Source organism: Camelus bactrianus, chromosome 7, assembly GCF_048773025.1.
Source record: "Camelus bactrianus isolate YW-2024 breed Bactrian camel chromosome 7, ASM4877302v1, whole genome shotgun sequence".
In the NCBI taxonomy this organism is placed as follows: Eukaryota; Metazoa; Chordata; class Mammalia; order Artiodactyla; family Camelidae; genus Camelus; species Camelus bactrianus.
The window spans coordinates 47,152,100-47,174,798 of record NC_133545.1 but is presented as its reverse complement, the minus strand read 5'-3'; the positions used below and the strand labels follow the sequence as shown (position 1 = coordinate 47,174,798).

Below are 22,699 nucleotides of genomic sequence, written 5' to 3'. Positions count from 1 at the left end.
AAATTAAGAGTTGAGTATATAGTCCCTTTTCCCCTCCTAGGGGAACATTACACAGGTCTATGATTCTGCAACCCAGTGTCCTCCAGGATGGTTCCTTTGGCTGGAGATTCTAGTGTCCACTGGGGGAGGTGGGGGGATGCACAATGTGAAAGCTGTGGGTTCAGTTTTATTTGGGGCTTACTGAGGACTATAGCCTGGGAGACAGCCTCTCACGTAGCTCTGAGGAACTGCTCCAATGGGGGAGGGCAGTATAACTGTGATTTTGGTGAAGCAGGTACACGCAGTCAAGCACTCAGTAGAAGGTTGCTGCTAGTCATGAGGAGTAGATGTCTCCATTAATAATTTAAGTGCTTTTTTAGGTATGAGAAGATGCAAGAAATTGGGTTCATAAAATTTTGTCGTAAGAATACCTAACCATCTGAAAGCTTGTTCTGCCAGATTTTCCCAGAGCACAGAACAAATCATTCTTGATCTCGGCCCTGAACTCCTTTCAGGGTGTGTTGAAGGTCAGCAACTGCAGTGGTGAATGACTTCATTCTCATAGAGCCAGTTGGTGAGCAACATTCTTTAGTTTGCACTAGCAAGAACCCAGGAACCAGTGGCGCCCAAGCAAGCTTTAGGGGATACCTAGGAGCCGAGCTGACTCCTTCTACAGTAGGGCACACCAGCTCTCTCAGAAGTGGCCGTTTGATTTGCAGCACAGTGATCCCAAAGTTTCTCATTTGTTTGCCAGACTATCTACTAGGCAGTTTGTCTCTAATCATTACAGCAAAGCTGCAAGGGTAGGTATTGTTATCCCGTTATAGAGATGAGAAAACTGAGCCTCAGAGTGGTCTGGAGAGCCTCAAGGCCACACAGCGGGAAAGTGGCAGAGTCTGTTTGGCAGCAAGTGACATTCTTTCCACTGGCCCGTGCTGCCACCCTCATGCGGATAGGACGTTGGCCTTCCTTAGTGTCTCCAGTTTTCAAGGTTGATGAATGTTGTGTTTCTGCTTAAAATAAAACTGGGTTCACGAGGAACCTGCCCAGTGTCCAAGAAGAATATAGCCTTCTGGGAGAGAAAAAACTACTGCTTACATGAGACTTCAGTAAAGGGATGTGGGATGGCGTGTCCCCTTCTGAGCCTCGCAGAGTCAGAGGCAACAGTAGAGGGTTTGTTCTTTCAGAAACAGCAACTGTTGCATCAACAGTTGGGCAGACACTGAGCTCTTCCCACAAAAGAGAAACTTAGCAAGTTCGTATGCACCCAGCAGCTCAGGCTGTCAGGAGACTGGGAGGGGTGCAGTCCTCCTCAGGAGAATGCAGTATTCAAAGTAAAATGTTTCTGCTATTTTTATATCTATGCTGAGCTACTGGTTGGCCCCCACCCCCCAAATGCAAGTTGTAAGTTTTACCACTAAAAAAAAAATCTCAGAAGACCTTATTTTGTGAGGGATCTGCTTTTGGGTGTCTATTCTAGACCTTTGATTTTTACTCTTAGTGGTGAGCCAGTAACTTACTCTTCCTCTCCACATGTAGGATAATTGGAGAGGAGAGACCATCCCAGGCTTTTGGTTGTCCCAGTTTCTGGAGGTTTCTAGTATCCCTTTGATTGGCAGTTAAAAGAGAAACAGGACTTCAGAGAACGAGAAGACCACATAATGGGAATTTGCTGTTGTTTTATATCAGCGATCAGCGTAGGCGTATGACATGTATGCACATGTCAGTGAGTTCTTAACCAAACTCTACAGTGGTCAATTACTGTGAGCAGACGTGGCCCCTCTAGGGATATTTTACCACCATTTTATCGAAAGCCCACACTCCAGAGAAAACTACTACAAAGGTAGCAGGCCGGAGCTGTCTTTATCTCAGATGCACACCAGATGATTTGGGAACTAACATAATGGGTTAAAAAAATCGTTTTTCATGGGAAAAATGGGCAGTTTTTAAGATAGGTGGGTTGGCTAAAAATGTTGCACAAATATTGTTGCCCTTGGATAAATAGGCAAAAGAATCTCTCCAGTCCCCAAAACCAGTATCCTCCAGAATGGTTCCCAGGCTGGATTCCAAAATGTGCTGTGTTCAGTGGTGGCTCACTTGGAGGTTTCTCTGTTCCCTGACCCTAAAGTCACTGCCTAGAATATTTTTACATATGCTTCAAGGAAACTTCTCAAGTAAGATACTGTTGTTCATGAGACAGAGAATTAGAAGATATCTGAGCGTGCCCAGCAGGTTTTATTATTGCTTCTGTTCCTGCTTGCTTGTGTGTGCACGGTTAGGTGTGAGAAGCACTCTCCTTGTAGTCCAGTAGCCAGCGTGTGAGGGAGGAGCTACAGTGGCCAGGGCTGCCGCACCAGAGGGTCACAGACGGGGCAGTGCAAGCAGCAGAAGCTGAGTGCCTTCCAGTTCTGGGGGCTGAAAGTCTGAGCTCAGGGGCCAGCAGAGCTGGTTTCTTCTTAGGTCTCTTTCCTTGGCTCGTAGACGACTGTCTTCTCCCTGTGTCTTCACACGGTCTGGTGTGTGTATCTCGTGTGTCCCTTAATCTCTTCTTCTTTGAAGGACACTAGTCCTGTTGGGTTAAGGTCCACTTCAGCGACTGCATTTAGGCCTAATGTTCCTCTTTAAAGACCTTGTTCCAAACAAAGTCACATTCTGTGGCACTGAGGGTTAGGATTTCAACATATGGATGTGGAGGACACAGTTCAGCCCATGACACCTACCACTGTTCAACATTTGCCAAGGGAAAAAAAAAAACCTAATAATGTGAACTGGATCGGCGTAGTTCTTTTTACAACAGAACTCTTACAAAAAAGAAAGACGTCTACATTCCTATTCCCTTCCCTGTTGGCCTTCATTCTCTATTTTTTTGTAGCTGTATAATCTCAAATGTTTTCCTGTGTTGGAAATAATTACACATTCCTGGGGGTGAGGTTTCAGTCACTATATCGAGGACTTCTCCAAAGCCAGAGGGCATGGCCTTAATACTTCTCTCACGGCACCAACTACCAAGCTGAACACAGTGGGTATGAGAGGAGCAAGTTTCTAAGTTAGAAAACTGAAAACCGAAGAGTGATGGTGGTGACATTTGTTTCTTTCGTGATTTCTGACGGCCCTAGGGTTCAAGAAAAATAACACATTAGGAATACGCAGAGCATCTTAACAAAGAGTGGTTCCTTGCTTTTTCAGCCAGCCGTTCATCCCTCACATCCTTTTGAGGTCATATACTACGGGTAGGAGTTTGAGTGGAGGAGATTTCCAGCAGAAACAATGAAGTGGGTGATCAGGCACATTTCTAGCTTGTTGTTTTTATAATTGACCAGACTAACCCAGGTAAGTCTCAGTAACTGAGTTGGCACTGTAACAGAGAAAAGTATCAGAAACTCCATCGTGGGCGTGACTGGCAGGTGTTGGAAGTGGGTGAGCATGTTGGAAGGAGATTTTGGTTGCGGAGACAGCCTGTAGTGATTTGGAGCACTTCATGTGTTCAGTATTCACCTCTCTTTTGGTTTAATGTTTCCCTAATATGATAATAAAGGAAAATTTAAATCATCGTTCTCTGAGTTTTCAACACATTTATGTATAGAAAAATGTTGTAATCCTGTCATTTAAGTAATATTCTTCAGTTTCACAGGAATTCTAGGCCATACTATTTTTCAGAATGTCCATTTGGTAGCCAAGTGGCTGGGAACCTTGGAGAAACTCCTTGAAAGATTCAGCCAAGGAAGCCACAGAGATTACAGGGTCTTCATGAGCGCTGAGTCTGCGCCTACACCCGATGAGCATGTCATCCCTCAAGGACTGCTGGAAAATGCCATCAAGATGACCAACGAGCCCCCCACAGGAATGCTGGCCAACTTGCACGCTGCTCTCTGCAGCTTTGATCAGGTAAGAAAGCAGAAGAAGCCTAGTCTGACACTGAAGTCCGGGTCTTCTCACAAGACTTTGAGACCATCATCTGCTGATGCATCTCCTGCAGAGGGATGACGTGAAATCTTGACATACGTCCGTCTGTCCGTCTGTCCGTGTGTGTGTGTGTGTGTTTTACTCTTGAAAGGATTGCCCCTGTCATTTCCTATTCCAATGACTAGAAGTATATTTATGTTTCACCCTAGAATCACGTGTATAAAGAGAATCCACTGTGTACCTTTTTGAGGAACCTGCTTATTGAAGGCAAGCACGGCCGCCCAGCAGCTCTTAGTGCAGAAAGAGGAAACGCTGTCTTTCTTGTTGATGCTGGGGCGGGAGGGATGACAGTAAGGACTTGGCAAGAGTTTCAGTGTAATAGTTCATGTTGTAGATCTGGTTTTGACCCTAGGAAATTTAAAGCCCTTCATTTCAGATTATAGCCACACTGCCTTTATATTTTCACTTCCTTCCAAAATAAAACAGAAGTAAATTAAAACGTACATAAATTAATGGTACCTTCGTTACCATTAGTCCCCTTCTTCAAATCACCACGTCTGTCTGTGTCATAATCAAGTCTCCGTTTCCTCTACTGCTGTTTCTCTGAGATCCCATTCCTTTAATTTCTTGGAAATCCTTGGTAAATAGCATTTTTATTAAAAGTAGAATAAACCCTAAGGAGGAAATCCATATGATTTGGTGATAAATATTCAGCCTCCTTTTAGAAATGCTATTCTCTGTGAAGCATGTCCACGTGCTTAACTTTTTTTTTTAATCCACATGCTTAACTATTTCTCTAGTACCTTCTGGGCCCATACCTAAACCAACATTATGAGGGAATTATAATAATTGGCCACCTAAGAGTATAGTTTTGAAGAATACAGTTAATCACTTAATTAAATAATTTGTAGCCTGTTTACACAGTAGACTGTATGATCAAAAGTCACTCAGAAACTCCTGTTGAATCTGTTACATATTTGAAATATCCTTTTCTGTGAAAAGTTGGGCCTATATTTTATCATTCCTCAATTTATAATTTTTGGCCATTTATAACATTCTTGCACTCTCTCCCTAAGTACAAAAGAGGAGTTTGACATATTTAAATAGGATTTGTCCATATCCCCAGAACAATTGTCATTATTCCTGAGAAGTGAGCATTTCATGAACAAACAGGCTCCAGCGCAATTGTCCTTCAGCCTTTTTTGTAAGAACCCCTCTGATTATCTGATAAAAAGTGGGACACTTTCCCCAGGGTACTGCATACTAAAAAAATTTTGTTGCATGCAGTCATAAGGATGAACAGCTCTCCCAAAGCCTCAGCGTGAACTCCTTCCCCAGTTAAGAACATGTTCTAGTTTATTTATGACAGTATCGGGTCTTTTGACTGCTCTTTGGAAAATCACTTATATTAACTGAAGTTTACATTCATTGGAAAAATTCTTATGAACCTCAGGGGGAAATATTTTTTTATCTACTGGAAAGGATCCTGTGAAATAATAAGACTAAATTTGATCATAAGTAGCAAAAGTGAAGACAATCAATGTGATTCACCGAATAAACTTCCCATCAAACCTATTTTATACAAAACCTCCCAAAGATTATAAAGAAAACCTAGAATTTTTTAAGTCTTTTATGAATGTTGAACTGTCATTTTGTCAAAAAGATGTGGTTTTTATTCAGATTATATAAATCAAGTGTTTTAGCCTATGCTTCCTGGCTATCAGAATAGGTTCTTAGCACTCTTTTAATGTCAGAATTATGACTGGCTACTTATGAAAAAGTGTGAAACAACAGTGGCTTAAAAAGGGTTAAAAAGTGTTTCTGTCACTTGAGAATTCAGGAGATAGGTCATTCAGAGCTCGTATGTGTCCTACAAAGTTGTCAGCAACCTGGTTTTCTTAAAGTTCACCATTTCTAGGGTGGGTTTGCCATGGTCCCAGGTGGCAGTGAGCATTGGAGCCCTCACATCTGTGCTCCAGACAGTAGGTGGAAGAAGGAACAAAGATGACAGAGGGAGCATGTTTCCTTTCTTTTAAAGATGCTTTCTACGAGTTAATACACCAAACCTCTCCTTTCAACTCATGGGTCAGACTCAGTCGCATTGCACTACCTAGTTGCAAGAGAGTCTGAGAAAAGTGAATTTATCTTGGGCAGGGTATGCCCAGCTAGAAGTCAGCAGGAAGGCTTGTTAGGGCAGGCAGTGAGTGGTCTCCAACACAGACCTCCTGCCTCCCCAAGTCTCCTCCTGTCATCCTGAGTGTTCTGTGGTGCTGCCATGGCCCTATCTTGCTGAAAACTGTGGCATGGACGGAGGGTGATGAATGCCATCTACCTTGGTTCTCATGTGGGTTAGGTAAGTGAGTCCCCGTCACTCTTGTTGACCTGGCGCTCTTCTCCGATAAGAATAGCACCCCCGGAATCTAGACACGCTAACTGTTCCATTTGGGTGATTTTGTTTTCTATTAATTTTCAAATCAAATGAAGTCTGGATTTTTAATCCTCCCCTCAGATCAGAACTGATCACCAAATGTTGCCATGTGTTTTCATAATGAACAAATGTCACTTAAGATTGGTCCTTCATTACCCTGAGCATTCTGGAATATTTAAGTAAATAAGGCCATTAAGTGACTAACATGTAAAGAACCATTTCTTGTAGGAAGCTGCCTACTACCCCTCTTTCAGCTTAGTAGCATTTCCTCTTGAAGAAGATGTCATAAATGTTTGGGTTCCTCTCATCCTCAGATAATAAGATTTTTGAAGGAAGGATGTCAATTTCTTTTCCTGTAAGATTCGCAGCAGAAACAAATAATTGTAATGTGCATGTAGAATTGGCGTGTGTGTGTGTGGATGCCTCTTCTCTCCTCCCAGTGCTGTTTGTGTATTTTCTGATACTAATTTGTTTATCACTTGCTTTGTAAAACTACTTGACTTGGAACGTGGAACATTACTTAGACTCATACTTTTACTTAGGAAAGCCTGACTCATATTTCCTTCCAGTGTCATTTATATTATCAGAGCATAATGAAATGGGCATTGACTTGTGATTTTTTGGTAGCACTGAGGCTACAACCAGGCCAGTTATATGAAATATAGATGGAATTAATGTACTTACTGTATGTAGTACCTTGGGTTTTCTGTGTTCTGTGTGTAATTCAGGGAGGTACTAGGTAACTTGTTAGATTGTTATTCTTAAGTAAAATTTCAACAGTTGAATTTGGTCTCCTAGACATTTCTTACATTTAAAAGCAATGTAGTTTTATATTCTTCAAGATTAATTCCAATTATTATGGTTTCCCCTTTCTTCTTTCACACGCTTGCCTTTTATTTGATGTTTAGTTGTGGAAAAGTTATTAGCAATGATCATATATTTTCAAGCCCTATAAATTACATAGAAATGGCTGCGTCATTTAGAATAACCTAGTGACTGAGTTGGGTCTGTACTCTGTGCAGCCTGGTTGATTCCAGAACGATATTTGGTGGTAACCCTGGATTCTGATGATAGCGATACAAAAAGAAACTCCAAAGCTTTTGTGGTCCTGGACCAAGAGAACAAATCTGGGCTCGGTTTTGACTTTTACTGAAATGCTCCTAGGCCAGATCCGAACTCCTATCCCTGAAAACATGCTAAATGTACTTTGTAGATGGCCCACACCGTCAGATCCTCTTAAATGTAGACTCGATGTAATTTGACCATTTTAAAGGACAAGGCAGGAATTTGGCCTCATCTTATTCTGTTGCTCAACCTCAGCTAACAGAGTAGTCCTCAACGTTTCCTTGTTGGACTCACAGAACTACCAGATCTGAGAATGGGGGAAGTTCTACCTTTAAGCCATAGGTGGCTGTTTTTCACCTGTAAATTTTATGGGTTTTGGAGCCATATAACTATATCCATGCAGCATGTCAGGCTTCCCTCTGCATTTTCAAAAAAAATCTTACGGAGGTACTCTCCAGGTCATATGTTTTCCAATTGTCTGTGTGTTATTCTGTCATCCCAGCAATGAATTTTATTTTCAATTTATTGGAAGAAAGCCACTTGTCATGGTGATTATCTCAGTTAAGGTCTAGTACAAAATTAGTGTGATTTACACAAGATCATTGCTCTCACACATAATTGGCAGCTCTGTTCCATGTCAGCCACACACCCAAGCTGGTGGGTGTCTCCACCAGACCTAACCCATGGCTTCCATAGTCGTCCAGTCATCCTCACTTCTAGGCCACCGGAAAGGGAAGAGAATGACAACCAGGGCGAGCAGTTTCCTTTAAAGTGAATGAAGTGGAAGTTGCACACATCACTTCTGCTCAAAGTCTGTTGGCAAAAACTTGGTCACATGGCACATATCTGGCTTCAAGAGAGGCAGGGAAATTGTTCTCCGATGAGCGGCCAGGTGTCCAGATAATCCGTGTTACTACGGAACCAGGAGGAATGGAAAGCTGGAGTGAACTTGTACTCTGCTACCGTTGTGACACCAAGACGATGTCCTTTTGTCATAAAGGTTGGACAATAAAACTTTTGCAGAGGAAAATGATCTCAAGCAGTATTAGCCCTGGTTGAAATGAATTGTCTCATTTTCTAGTGAAACAGTCAGCAGAAGAATTGAAGCAGAAGAAAAGCATTCCTCTTAAATCCACAGACGGGCGAATGCCGCCAAGTCTCCTACTGCGCTCTCATAGCCTCAAACTGCCTGTTCCCTGGGTCCTAGATCTCCCTCAGAGTCTGCTGCAAGATTATTGAAAACTCAGACCCTTGCCCTCGGAAAGCATACAGGCAGCTAATCAGACTTTTTTTTTCTTTCCTACCAGGATACACTTGAAGTGTGCTCCAAGGAGCAGGAGTTTAAAAGCATCCTCTTTTCTCTGTGCTACTTCCATGCCTGCGTTGCTGGGAGACTGAGGTTCGGCCCCCAGGGCTGGAGCCGCAGCTACCCCTTCAGTCCCGGAGACCTCACTATCTGTGCCAGCATCCTCTACAACTACCTAGAGGCAAGCCCCCACGTAAGTGCCAGTGGTCAGGTGACCTCTTCTCAGGAGGGTACCGCATCTGCCAGCCTTGGGCACTATCAAAACGGACCATCATTTCTCCTTAGAAGTGATTATTAAAAGAGCTGACACTTATATGCATCTTCTGCCAAGTGTGAAAATAAACCAGATCAAAGGTTTGCCAGCAGTGGATGCTCGAACTTTATAAGATAGGTCAGACCAGTTCTACATCAGCAGCTTAGTGCAAAAAAAAAAAAAAAAAAAAAAATGTCCTTCATTATGTTAACGAAAACAGTGGTTTACATGTGCATATATGCCAGATTCATTAGGCAGGTAATGAAGCATTTGCACAAATGTAATTACATACAGCAATTCTGACAGTTCATAACACTGCATTAATAATCACTACAATTAGTTCTGATGATGGAAGCAATTTACAGCACGTCACATGTATAAATAATGGTGCATTTCCTGCATATGTCATTATTATGTATTAAGGATGCCACCTTGTTGTGACTTTCTCAGCAATGTTCCCCTTGATTCGAAGTTAAAGGTAGATGAATGATTTTATTTCGTGGATGAAATGTGTTCTACAGATGGGAGTGGGAGTGCTCCATCAAGAACATTTGTGTAAGCTCTTAGGAACTCAGTGATTAGATTTCAGAAAGTACAAACCATTTGTTAGGATTTTCTGGCTCAGTCCTCAGAAAGGGAACTTTTTTCCATGAAGTGAAATCTGTTAAAATTGAGATATATTTGTCAGAGCCAACCAGGTGTTGTGCTTTGGGCCACACTTTCTTGAAAGGGTCTATAAAACAATTCATCCATGTTTCTATGTATAAATGGTTATTTTTTTTCTTCTTTTGGTAACCATTGTTACGGTTTTTGTTATCAGAGTTTTATCAAGCTTTGAAGATGATTTGACTGAGATTAGAATAACATAATATGAATGTGTTCTCCTAATGAACATATTTTGAGTAAGTTGTATCCAAAATAAATGGCTTTCATGTGATGCTCACCATTCCAGATCTAGGATTTTTGAAATTTATGAAATTCACTTTGAGCATGTTTTGAGCGTTCTAATACATAATATTTTGTGTTGCTCTTAGCACATTCTGTTTAAAGTGTTGCAGGTAAAACTGATTATTAGGTCTGGGTAGTTCTGGGTAGCAAATGAAATAGACCACAGTACTTTTACTCAGGTCCTTCATTACTGTCCCAGGGAGCTGAGCCCAGGAATAGTGTCCTATTTCAGCCAGATTGTGTACACAGTTGAGGTTGGCATGGAGGGGTCACAAGAGAAGAGTTGACTCTGTTCAGTCCCACTCACATCCCGAGGCTTGGCCACACCAGTTGGCCAGTTGAGTCGTGCTATGTCCTGCTGCTTCTCCCATGGGTGTTCCAGGATCAGCACAGCTTTAGGTTTTAAACATGCTCTCTTGTCTCTCAGATGTCTTAACCCAAGTTGTTCACCACACATCACGAAACAAGCTACTAGGATTTGGGAATTAAGCTGACATGGACATATACTGTGGTGGTACAAGGTACCCCTTTCAAGAAGGTATATGTAAAAAACACAGAGCAAGATTTAGGGGCAGAGAATCAGTTATTGAGAAGACTAGATCGCTAGCTGATTAAAACCTCTAGGGAGCTATATATCAGCATAGTAGGCATTAATTAAAGGTAAGCAGAGAAATAAGATCAGGAGGTCTCCGTTTCCCACCCGTCTCTGCTCTGTGGAAGGTAGTCCCTAGGGCGGCTGAGAGAGCTCGGCGCAGGGTAGCCACGTTTACTTTTCATTCACATCACAGTGGCTTAAAAGAAAGACATAGTTGAGGCTCATTTATTCAAATTTAAATAAACTTGGAGCAAGCACATTGGAGTGGTAGACGCAATTTGACTTGTTCTGTCACATCATGAAACAAATGAAGGCTATAATTAAGTTTTTACTGGAACTGCTGGGAGGCAATATACTGCCCCCAAGGGTGTAAAGGTTTCTGTCTAGAAAGGCTCCATCACAAACTGGCATGTTTTGCAAACCCAGAGGAAGCTAAAGGGTAGCGAAGAGGGGCTTCAAACCCTGCAAAGCCAAATAAAGGGGAGCTACCATGATTCCGTGAATAAAACTTGGTCCAGTCATTCGTTACAGCTCTCAGAGCCGTCATGTCGCAGTCGTGGCATCAACTGAGCCCTCAAGTCCATCCATGGTGAACGGATTGGTTTGCCCAGACCTTTGGAGGTGATGGGATTCTAAATACACCCCACATTCAAATTGTATGGGTCTTCCATTTTTTTTTAACCCTGAGTCACAGCATAAAACCTTATATAAATCACATCATAAATATATGTTATCCCTCAAAGGCCCTGTGAAACAACACCGTCTTGCAATTTTTAGGTAAGGTTTTGAAGGTGTAAACTTTAATGCATAACATGTTCTAGGAATAACTCAGTTTGCTTTAAACCCTGCATTAAAAGCTCAGTGTTAATGAATTTTCACCGAATGCATTAGAACACATTGAAAAGAATTCTCTCATGAAACTCAATGCAGAAGCCCAGACAGTTTCAGGGAACCTCTTTTAAATGCTCCTGTTGGCAGGGGGTTGGGGAAGAATTGTGTGGGAGGGGCTTGCAGGGAGGCACTTGCTGCTGCTTGAACGCGCTGAGGCAGATGCCCTGGACCTGGAAGTGAACGTTGGTGTGATTTCCCCCAGGTCCCGTGGGAAGCCCTCCGTTATCTCTTTGGTGAGATCATGTATGGGGGCCACATCACAGATGACTGGGACCGTAAACTGTGCCGGGCGTACTTAGAAGAATTCATGAATCCCTCTTTGGTAAGTTGTTTTTTAAATCATTTCCCAGAGGAGCAAAAACACAGGATTTTTTAAATCAATTTCACTCTGTAAATCTTGAATGTTATGGAGGATTCTTGGCCTTTTGTGAATATATTCTGGCCCAGACTCAAAGGAGTTTGGGTATTTGTTAGAAATGCAGGGTCTCAGGCCCCACATCAGACCCATAGAATCAATCTGTATTTTAACCAGACCCCCCGCCCCATCCGACCCAGCTGACTTCTGGGCATGTTAGAGTGAGTTCACAGGAAGTACTGCCACATGCCCGGACTCACTGGATCTTTGGGGTAACCCTGTGAGGTATGCAGAACTGACATTGTCACCCCATTTTATAGACAAAAAGACTGAGGCACGGTGATTTACCCCACGTCACTCAGTTATCACGGGCAGGAGCTCCAGCCAGAAGATAGGTGTATTGATTTCAGTGCAGGGGTTCTGAAATAAGTGAAATCTGTAGTTTTTTCTGCTGTCACAGAAGCCATGGAATATTCTAAACTGTGATCACCAACCCCTAACTGTGTGCTCCAGGAAATGTACTGACATGAGAATGCAGTTCTTCCTTCTGTGAGAAAGGGGCGGAGCCTCCTGTATGGGAGTTTAAAGACACCAGATACCCTTTCCCCATTTCTCATCCTACCAGCCCTTTGTCTGTGTAGACCAAACACCCACGTGGTTTGTGACTGGGACTGTGTTTTCTGGAAAAAGTGCTCAGTCCTTGTTTTCCACACCAAAGCCGCTGAAAGTGGTGGCATACTTTTCTCATGCTCTCTCTTAAGGTCTCCAGATTCATGGCCATTGCCTGATTATTTCTTGGAAACCCTCTACCATACCATCTCTGCTCCCACTTGGACCAGACACTCACTGTGTTTAGAACAGTGCTATGTATTTTTAAAAATATTTTGAGCAACTGCCTGTTCATAATTTCTTGAGAACGTCATCTCATAAAAGCGTTACATAGTTTCAGTCACCTTCCTTGAGTCCATTTTGAGAAGCAGTATAATATATGTATTGAAAAATGTGGTGTATTGTAGTCTCATATAGAAAATTGGGGACATTAATTTCTGATACTTTTAAATAATGTTAAATGATTTGGAGATGATGCAGGAAAAAAAATACTTTCCTGCCATATGATTATTATTTATTTCTTTTGATTATGAGTCTCCTGGTCTTTCCTTAGTTCTAATGAGCAGGGTTTCACAGGTCAGAAAGGCACTTTCAATTTAACACAATTGGAAGTCACTCCTCAGAAGAGGTCTGGGAGCAGGTTACCATGGAGACAGGAAAGATAAACAGTGTCCAATGCGCCACCTTTACAAAGGCTGATTTCTTCGAAAGATGGTGGAGGTCAAGGGGCAGAGCCAGAAGGTCACTCTGCTGTTGCCTCTCTGTCTCTGCCCTGGAGAGAAGGAGCGAATTACTGTTACCAAACAAAGCAGTTCATTAACCTTCACAAGCCTGAACTCTCATTCACATAATTGTAAAATAAACATAGATGATGCAACCCAGGGGCATCACTGGTGTGTGTGTTAGCCCTTTAGAAATCAGGTACCCGCCCTTCCATGCAGAGGAACCTGGTGAGGTTTTCGGGATGGAGATGCTCATTTGCAGTCCTGCATCCTCACCAGACAGCGCTCCTTTTTCAACTCACAGAGGTTAGAGCACTGACTGACTGGGTGGCAGAGGCTGCAAAACCCCAGTTGTTTTGTTCTCATACAGATGTTTTCTGCTCCTGTGGCTTATGTTATTAGGAACTTAATCTAATACGTCAGCATCTGCAGGATGTCTTTTTGCCAGTTCTTATGTCGGTTAACCGATCTGGCAGTTAGTTTCTTTGGTTGCACTGGCACGTGATCAAAAAGCAACGCATTACTTGTGTGGGATTTCAGGTTCTGCTGGTCACAATGCTTTCAGTGACTTTGTCCTATTAAGAGGCTGGGTGAGTTTCTTGTTGGATAAATGAGGGGGCACTTAGGGTGCTGAACAAGTAATACAGTAAATTACTTTTGGAAAATAGGGTATCGGGTCGCCTGAAAGTTGTCATGTTAAAACTATTTTGGTGTTATAGACAGTGAACAAGTTGGGCTTTGAAATGAAACAAGACAAGACAAAAAACTCAGGTTGAAATTCAGTTCTTCCTTGTGTTTGCTGTGCAGTTTTAGATACATCACTGGACCTAAGTCTCTGCTTCATCATCTACAGAACAAGAATGGCCCAACTTGTGGGTTCATTGTCCGGTTTAAACATTGGTATAATATTAGAACAAAATGCTTAATAAATGGGAGATATTTTTATTATTATGAAGTATAAGTTTTCATAGTATGTATTTTATTCTTGACTGCACTGTAATCTGTGGTTATAACAGTGGAAACCGTTCATTAACTACCTTCTCTGTGTCAGGGGTCTGTCCTATGCAGTGTATTATTCTCACTGCAGTCCTGCAAAGGAGGTATTATTATCCCAGGTCATCACGAAAGAAACCTAGATTTAGAGAGGTCAGACAGTTGTGTAAGTAGCTAACCACGGTTTGAACTCACAGGCAGAGCCCAAATTCTCTGCAGCACACTGGCTGGGTGCTGATCGGTTGGTAGTAACTGGGCACAGGTCACTGAAACATGGACCCCCATCTCTACCGTGCATGGTGGTGGCACCAGGAATAACACTGGACGGTCCAGGAGACCTGACGGTCCAGGAGTAACAGTTCTGGTTCTGTTGTTACCTTGCTGTCCAGCTTTGTGCTGGACCTTGCCATGCCGCAGTTTATTCACTGGTAAAATGAAGGTGTTGCCTAGAAAGTCACTAAGGTACCCTTTAGCTCTAACAACACCATGATAACGTGATTCCCCCTTGAGTAATTTCTGAAAATCCCTCACAGCACTTTGGGGCCGTGGCATGTTTTAATCAAAAAAGCCAAGGGCATATGCACTTGTTTAGACTCATAGTGAACTGGGAGCTTCTTATCATAACCAAGTGACTACTTGGAGAGGCAGTGGAGGAGGCGAGTCTTTTATTAAGTAACAGGAGGGAGAATGTAAAAAGGCCAACAATCCGATGGAGTCAACGGAACGGCAGGACTCGCGTTCCCAATTTCTAACGGTTGTGCCTGGCAATGTGCCTGGCTCTGATGTCTGCAAAGATGACTTAAATTCTTGATGATTTTTTCATGATGTGGAGGTTCATAAGCATGATTCCATTGATTCTTTCCTTAAAAATATCATTATTGAGACAGAATGCACATCCCGTAAAATTTACCAACTTCAGTTGGACAATCCAAAGGTTTTCAGCATATTCACAGTTGTGCAACCATCACCACAATCTGTTTTAGATCATCTTCCATCACCTCCGAAAGAAACCTGGTACCCATTAGCAGTCACTCACCGTCTTTCCTCCTCAGCATCCCCCATTCCACTAATCTACTTTCTGTCTTTATAGATTTGCCTGTTTTGGACATTTTATGTAAATGGAATCAGATGATATCTCACCTTTTGTGTCTGACTTCACTTACCATGTTTTCAAGGTTCATCCAAGTTATAGCCTGTATCAGCACTTCGTTCTTTTTAAGGGTCAAATAATATCCCATTGTATGGATTAATTCCATTTTGTTTCTCTCTCCATCAGTTGATGGATATTGGGGTTGTCTCCACTTTTGGCTATTATGAATAATGGTGCTATGAATATTCATGTATGTGTTTGCACAGACATTTCAACTTTTAGGGGGTCTATACATAGAAATGAAGTTATTAGATCATGTGGTAACTCTTATGTTTAATGTTTTCTTAAGTGTCTGCACCATTTTATATTCTCACCAGCAATGTATAAGGGCTCCATTCTCTCCGCCTCCTCCCCAGCACTCCTCTTGTCCATGTTTGATTACAGCCATCCTGGTGCGTGTGAAGTGCTATCACACTGTACTTTTGTTTTGCATTTCTCTGGAGACTAATGATGCAGAGCATCTTTTCCTGTGCTTAATGGCCATTTGTGTGTCTTGCTTGGAGACGTGTCTGTGTAGAACCATGAATGATTCTTTGAGGTATAACAACAACCTTCTCAAACAGCCCTCCCCTGAAAGCAAGACAGGACTCCACTGTGCAGAGAGTTAGGCCCCATCAGCAGGAAGCAGCTTTTCATAAAAGCCCTTGAGTGAGATGGGAGGAGGCCTGGATTCAGAGTCAGGATTCCAGGAGCTCCTTGAGTGTATTGACCTCTTCACAGTTTTCTTTAAGGAGAACACACGTCTTTGTGTGAACCAAGCCTTGCTTATCAAGTGTCACTTGTTTGACATCATAGGAATTTGACAGGATATTCTCAGGTTTTGTTTTGCCTTCCAGAAAGTCAGAGCATACTTGAAATAGTCATGTCTGCTCATAGGGCACAGGAAAGACCAAACTAACCTCTGTAAGTCTGCGATGTGCCTAGCTATTTGCATACTTTGTCTCTAAATTCCCACAGCCACCATCATTAGATTGTTATTACAAGCCTCATTTTAATGAGACTGAAACTCAGATAAACTGTTATTTTTTAAGGCCACCAAATCATTCAGGGGTGGGAACTGAACCAGATCTTTCTGGCTATAAACCTAAGCCTTTCCCTTTGACTTTGCAATGGTTTCCTTTGCTTCGCTCACTGCCAGCATACAGAAGGCACTCTGCATATTTGTAAACAGACTGCCTCACTGTCTTTCCAGAAAGCCTGGACCATATACACTCCCACCAGCATTATATGAATATGCACTCAAACAAATGCCCTTTCCCTGTGGCATTTTGAAAGTTCCAGCTGGTTCCACTGTTTGGCTACTTTCTTTGCTTGAAACTGTTTAACTTTTGGCTGTATTGAAAATTAATTTAACTGTGGCTCTTAAAATTTCTTTGAGCACTAACAGGGAAGACCAAGTCCTTGTTTGTAGAGGACAATGTGCAGCTTGGATATATTTAGTCTAACTTTCGGTTTTAGTACACATATTTTGTGCCTGTATTTTTACTCTGGCTACTATGTTTATCTAATCATGGTGAGTTTAAATCTCCTTCACAGTTTTGTTGTGATCACGCTGAGTCAGGTGAAATTTAAATTTTGATTATTTTGATTATATAAATATGAAATGATAGAAAATGTGAATAAATGAGTAAAACAAAGCAAGCTAATGGATACCGGTGGTGAGACAGTCTGCATTGCCTATTCTCATATTTACTGGGTCAAGGGCTCTGTTTCTGGCTGTATGAAGGACTGGGTAATTTGATAATCCTGGTATAAAATAAAAATAGAAGTGATGCGCCAAATATTTAAAATGCCTTTTGGAATTGGTGGAGAACAGCTGGGCAACATCCGTAAGGACACAGGCTCTCTAGGCAATCTGGGATTGCAGGTTTCAGAAGGAACAAATTGCCATTACTCCAAGATGACATGATTGTATAGAAAATCGCACGCATTTTGTCCCCATTAGACTGTGAGTTCCTTAAGAACAAGTTTATATGAATCACTTCCAAGACTTATTGGAGAATACTAGGTGATCACTACCTATTATTGAATGAGTGAATGAATGTTTACTTTGCCTCCAGGTGATCATGAGGGGACCAGATGGCATAACAGGAAGAATTGTAGAGATAAACCCCATTTTCAGAAAATGATTTTAAAAGTCTTGGCATAAAATAGCTACACTAGGTGGCAGTTTTTAAAAATAGCTTCCCCTGCACACTTAAGAACAGTTAGACAGAATTTACAGCCCGAGAGGCTGGGGAAATTAAAACAGAGGTGTAATAGTCCCCTGGCAACTAAAGAACAATCAGGAAAAAAATCTGAGATTATACTGAGGAAGTGAAGATTGATGTCCACTTAGATCTGGAATAACTGACTTTTCCTTTGTGGTGGAAGATCGAAGATGAACTGATGCTGGCACCAGGATTTGCAGCCCCGCCGAATCTGGATTATTCAGGCTACCACCAGTACATAGAAGAGATGCTTCCTCCAGAAAGCCCAGCACTGTACGGCCTCCACCCCAATGCTGAAATAGAATTCCTGACGGTGACGTCCAATGCTCTCTTCAGAACTTTGCTGGAGATGCAGCCCAGGAATGCACTCAGCAGTGAGGAGCTGGGGCAATCCATAGAAGACAAGGTAGAGGGTCTTTCTTTTCTACTGAAGTATATTGCGTCTACAGTGGCATGCCCTAATCTTGAGTGCACAACTCAGTGAATTTTACCACATATAACCACCATCCACATCAAAATACAGAACATTTCCAGCATCCCTGAAGGGTACTCATGCCCCTTACTGATCAAGACTCTCTCCACCCCAGGCCAAAGATAACTACTCTCTGTACTTCTGTCATTGTAGATTAGCTTTCCCTGTATTTGAACTTCAAATACATGCAGTCGTACAGTATGTCCTAATTTATGTTTGACTTCTTTTGCTCCACGTTACATTTGTGGGATTCATTCATGTGATTGCATGGACCACTGGTTCATTTTTGTGTAGTTAGTTTATTATATGAAGATAAAATTCTTTTTGTATTCTTTCTGTGGGGGATGGATGTTGGGGTTGTTCCTAGCTTTTCACTGTTATGAATATCCCAGCCATGAATATTCTTGTCTTCTGTCAGCAAAGGTAACTCCCAAAGGCATCTGCTCATAGTACTCATCCTTCTACACCCCGAAGTGGAATTGCGAGGTCAGAGTTCAGTGTTCGGCTCTAGTAGATGCTCCCCAACAGTCTGTCCAAAGTGGCTGTACCTCCCCCAGCAGTGTGAGTCCCACTTGCTCTTGCTCCTTACATCTTCTTAGGGGCAATGATACTTCATTGTGGTTTTAACTCTGTATTCCTCAGTTAAAGAAGAATATTGAGCACTTTTTCATATGCTCATGGCCATGTGGATATACTTTCATGTGAAGTACCTGTTCCAGTTGCTCGCCCAATTTCTAATTGACTTGTCAGTCTTTTTCTTACTGATTTGGAAGAACTCTTTATTCTAGATGTGTGTCCTTTGCTAGATAGATGTATTGCAGGTATCTTCTCCAGATATGTGGCTTGCCTTTCACTCTGTGTTTTTGGCTGTAATTTTGTTAGAGTATCTCTTTCCACATTTTCTTGAGATATTGGCATTATTCTTCTTTTGAAGGTATTTATTGCTATAGAATGATGGGGATGAGAAGGGGGCATCAAGTACTTTTTTTTTCTTTTAGATTAAAATCTTGTTTCTCATTAATTTAAAATGCATTATTAGCAAGCATCTTTGGGAGTTGTATGCTTATATTCTTGGACTTAAAAAAAAAGGATTATACAGTCACTATGACCAAAAATGAAATAAAGAGCTAAATCTTTGTTAATGATTTAAGGTTAAGAATGTCTTGGATGACATTTTGGAGAAACTTCCTGAAGAGTTCAACATGGCAGAGATAATGCAAAAAAATCCAAATCGAGGCCCCTATGTTCTTGTTTGCTTCCAAGAATGTGAGAGGATGAATATTCTCCTGCGGGAAATCCGTGTGTCACTTCAACAATTAGACCTTGGACTGAAGGTAAGTTTAGGGGTGGGACTGGAGCAGCCTTCCCCACACTGAAAGAGGTTCACCATGTGGCCTTCTTCTCCACGCAAGGGGGAGCTGACGTTATCTCCCGACCTGGAAGCGCAGCAGTCTGCGCTGAGTTGTGATGCAGTACCAGACGCTTGGAGCAAACTGGCTTATCCATCTACTTACGGCCTGGCCCAGTGGTAAGCCGCCCCTGCCTGCTCCTGCTGGCCTTTGTGTGCTTTGGTTGCTGGTTTAGTGTTCTAAATTGTGCCTCATAAAAGCTATGAAAACTGTGCTTTGTGATCGTATTCAGGCAGAACTGTGCAAACTACCACCAGTTTCCCTTAAGTTTCCTTGGTGTGTTGCTTCAAAGACAAAACTCAATTTAAAGTCAGGGTCAGAAAAAGATTCGAATTCTCCTTCCCACTTACTAGCTCTCTGAACCTGGACAAAATACCTGAACTCTCTGTTTCAGTTTATCATCTGAAAAATGTAGATAATGAAATTCCCTCATTGAGCTGCTATGATTTAAATGGCTGTGGAAGGCACCTTGAGTTAACCCTCGCGCCATCTTATACCCTTATTTTCAAAGCCAGTGATAACTAATGCTATTTCATGGTAAATTTTTAAAATGGTATACTGTAGATCAGACTGCCTTCAACGTGTGGTATGATTACAGAGATGTGCCGCAAAGCCGGGGACGGAAGTTCACAGCTCCCCGAGGGCTGGTGTTGCCTCCAACCACAATCGGCCTTGGTAGTCAATACAGAAAGTTTCCCAAGGTTCTCTTTATTCTTGGCTTTTCTGTGTGGAGATTCTTTATCCTCACTTCCATGTACCAGAATGCAACTCTGATCCTTAAACTAGAAGGTCCCATTAGAATTCCAAATGACTGTACGCTGGAGCTGTCTCCCGGGCACCCAGGTGTTTGCCGTGTGGGACGTGCAAACACCACAAACGGCGGCAAGTCACTGCAGCAGGGAAGTGAGCAAAGCCTCTCGCTAGGTTTCGGTTAATGCTATGAATATCTAAAATCAGATTTTGTATTTCCAATAAAAAATAAAGGGTTTATATTTACTGTTAAGTTTTATAATAATGGTAACTTTAAATTTATTCCACCATCTTATTTTTACTTCCTAATTTCTATATCTTTCCTAGCTTCTTTTCCAACCTTTTCTGCCTTCTGTCGGTTTAGTAGTTTTCTTTATCCCATGTTTATCCGTGTACAGTTCCTACTGTTTTAGTGGGGACTCTTTACATTGTAGCAAGAATACTTTGGATTTTTCGAACCCCAAGTAAATAAGGTTAGCACTTTTGCCTTTAGACATTTGACCTCCATTTGGTCTGGAATTGTAGTTCAACTTTTTTTTTTTTCACTTTCATATTTTTTTTCATTAAAGGTTATTACAAGATATTGAACATAGTTCCCTGTACTATACAACAGAAACTTTTAAAGTCTGTTTTTATATATAGTGGCTAACATTTGTAAATCTCAAACTCCCGTATTTATCCCTTCCCACCCTCTTTCCCCAGTAACCATAAGATTGTTTACTATGTCTGCAAGTCTGTTTCTGTTATCATATGGTATTTTTCTTTCTGGCTTCACTTAGAATGACGATCTTTAGGTCCATCCATGTTGCAGCAAATGGCATTATTTTATTCTTTTTTATGGCTGAGTAGTATCCCATTGTATAAATATACCACAGCTTCTTTATCCAGTCATCTACTGATGGACATTTAGGTTGCTTCCATGTCTTGGCTACTGTATACAGTGCTGCTATGAACATTGGGGTGCATGTATCTTTTCAAATTAGAGTTCTCTCCAGATATATACTGAGAAGTGGGATTTGCTGGATCATATGGTAAGTCTATTTTTAGTTTTTTGAGGAATCTCCATACTGTTTTCCATAATGGCTGCACCAAACTACATTCTCACCAGCTATTTTAAAACACCAGGTATTTTTGTTTTGCAACTGAGACAGATTTCAGGTTTCTCTCAAGTCAATCCATGTATTAATACTTTTGTGTAAGTGATTTATAGATAAGTATTTTGTGTACGTGACAAATATAAGTAAAACCATTTAAGCTTTTGTCATAAGTCTATCATTTTGAGGCAAAAAGACCTTTCAGGAGTTGTTTTGGCTGTATAAAGATTCTCTTTGGAATCTTTTTAGGATGCTTTGTTAAGCTCATTTGCAAAGATGGCCTATGGTGAACTTGACATATGTTTGAGAAGATGTAGTTATAAAACTGTAGTAATATGGAATATAGATCATTCAGAAAAAGTGTTAGAAAGTATATAGCATTATGATATATTTCACTTGTCTCCGGTAGAAAGTTGTCACAGTTCAGTTACTGTGCACTTTCAAAAAAAATTTTTTTTCCCACCACAAAGAGCAAATTTAGAGACCACGTCATCAGTCACAGGCAAGGTAAGAACTGCCACAGTGGATTACAGCCATCAAAGGTATGCTTCCTGAGAGATTGTGTTTTCAAAACTTACCTATTTCAGTTATATCGTTCTTTTCATCCTCATCTTTTACTCTTTTGGCATAGAATCCTGTTTATTTTTATTTCTAAAATAAAAGAGCCCCTTTGTAGTTGGTATAAATTACGTATGTAGTGGTCACGCAGCCAGCACTGCAGAATGCAAAGAGGGACAGGAACTGGGTTTTTCTCTGAGCTGCGGCATCAGGTTTGACCCCAGGCATATTTCCTCTGGAACCTTCAGCTGCAGAAGGCGGAAGTTCCATTTGCTGTGGCTGAAGGAACTACGACCAGCAGCAGCAGCGTGACTGCTCAGGCATCGCACCCTGGGCTCCCTTGTCCCGAGTCCCCTTTGCATTTCGCTAGAGGGTAAGATACACAGCAGGCCTTTCTGTGCACATGGCGGGGAGTAGACAGGGTTGTGTCTGGATTCTCTTTACGTTCCTCGCTCTCAATGAGCAGTTTCCCTGCAGGCCGACTTCTAGATACAATGAGATGATTTTCCTGCAGAACACCGGTGTTCTAACTCGCTTGTCCTCGGGCGTCCATCATGACTGATGAGGCTGTTCATAAATATGCCTCTCACCCCTTCATAACTAACTCCTCCTCCCCGGGACGTGTGTAGGATCTTTCTCCTTACCCGATACCACAGAATTTTCCTGCTAAATGTAGTTAGGTGTGGGCTTCTACTTCTGCGAGTACAGCCTACCTGGCGCTGTGGGCTGTTGTAATGGGCGCCTGCTGTTGCTTCCACTCTGAAAACTCTTAGCCCTTCTTTCTCCAGGTACTGCCTTTGCCATTGTTATATTCGTCTGCCTGCACGCTCATACTCTCGGATTTTCAACCTGCATGTGTCTATTCTGGTTAATTTAGTCAGTTCTGAGTCATCTTCATTACATCTTCAGTTGTCTCCTCTTCCTCCCCTGAATGTTAAAATGTCACTGTCCAAAATCTATTTTTAGCTCCAGGTTGCTTATTTTGATGGGTGACCTACTCTCATAATTT

The 22,699-nt window shown here is 41.8% G+C and overlaps 1 protein-coding gene across 7 annotated transcripts in view; it reads left to right on the top strand.

The window, feature by feature from the left end:
- DNAH11 (dynein axonemal heavy chain 11) overlaps positions 1-22,699 on the top strand; it is a 280,729-nt gene that overhangs the window by 253,788 nt on the left and 4,242 nt on the right. For 6 of the 7 annotated variants that reach the window (XM_074367353.1, XM_074367350.1, XM_074367352.1 and 3 more), the window contains 6 exons: positions 3,637-3,864; positions 8,683-8,874; positions 11,571-11,690; positions 17,571-17,813; positions 19,031-19,213; positions 19,292-19,407. In XM_074367353.1, coding sequence (XP_074223454.1) covers positions 3,637-3,864; positions 8,683-8,874; positions 11,571-11,690; positions 17,571-17,813; positions 19,031-19,213; positions 19,292-19,407 — 1,082 coding nt within the window. Of the gene's footprint in view, positions 1-3,636; positions 3,865-8,682; positions 8,875-11,570; positions 11,691-17,570; positions 17,814-18,297; positions 18,999-19,030; positions 19,214-19,291; positions 19,408-22,699 lie in introns of those variants that run through there. The other variant, XM_074367354.1, reaches the window with a different exon arrangement.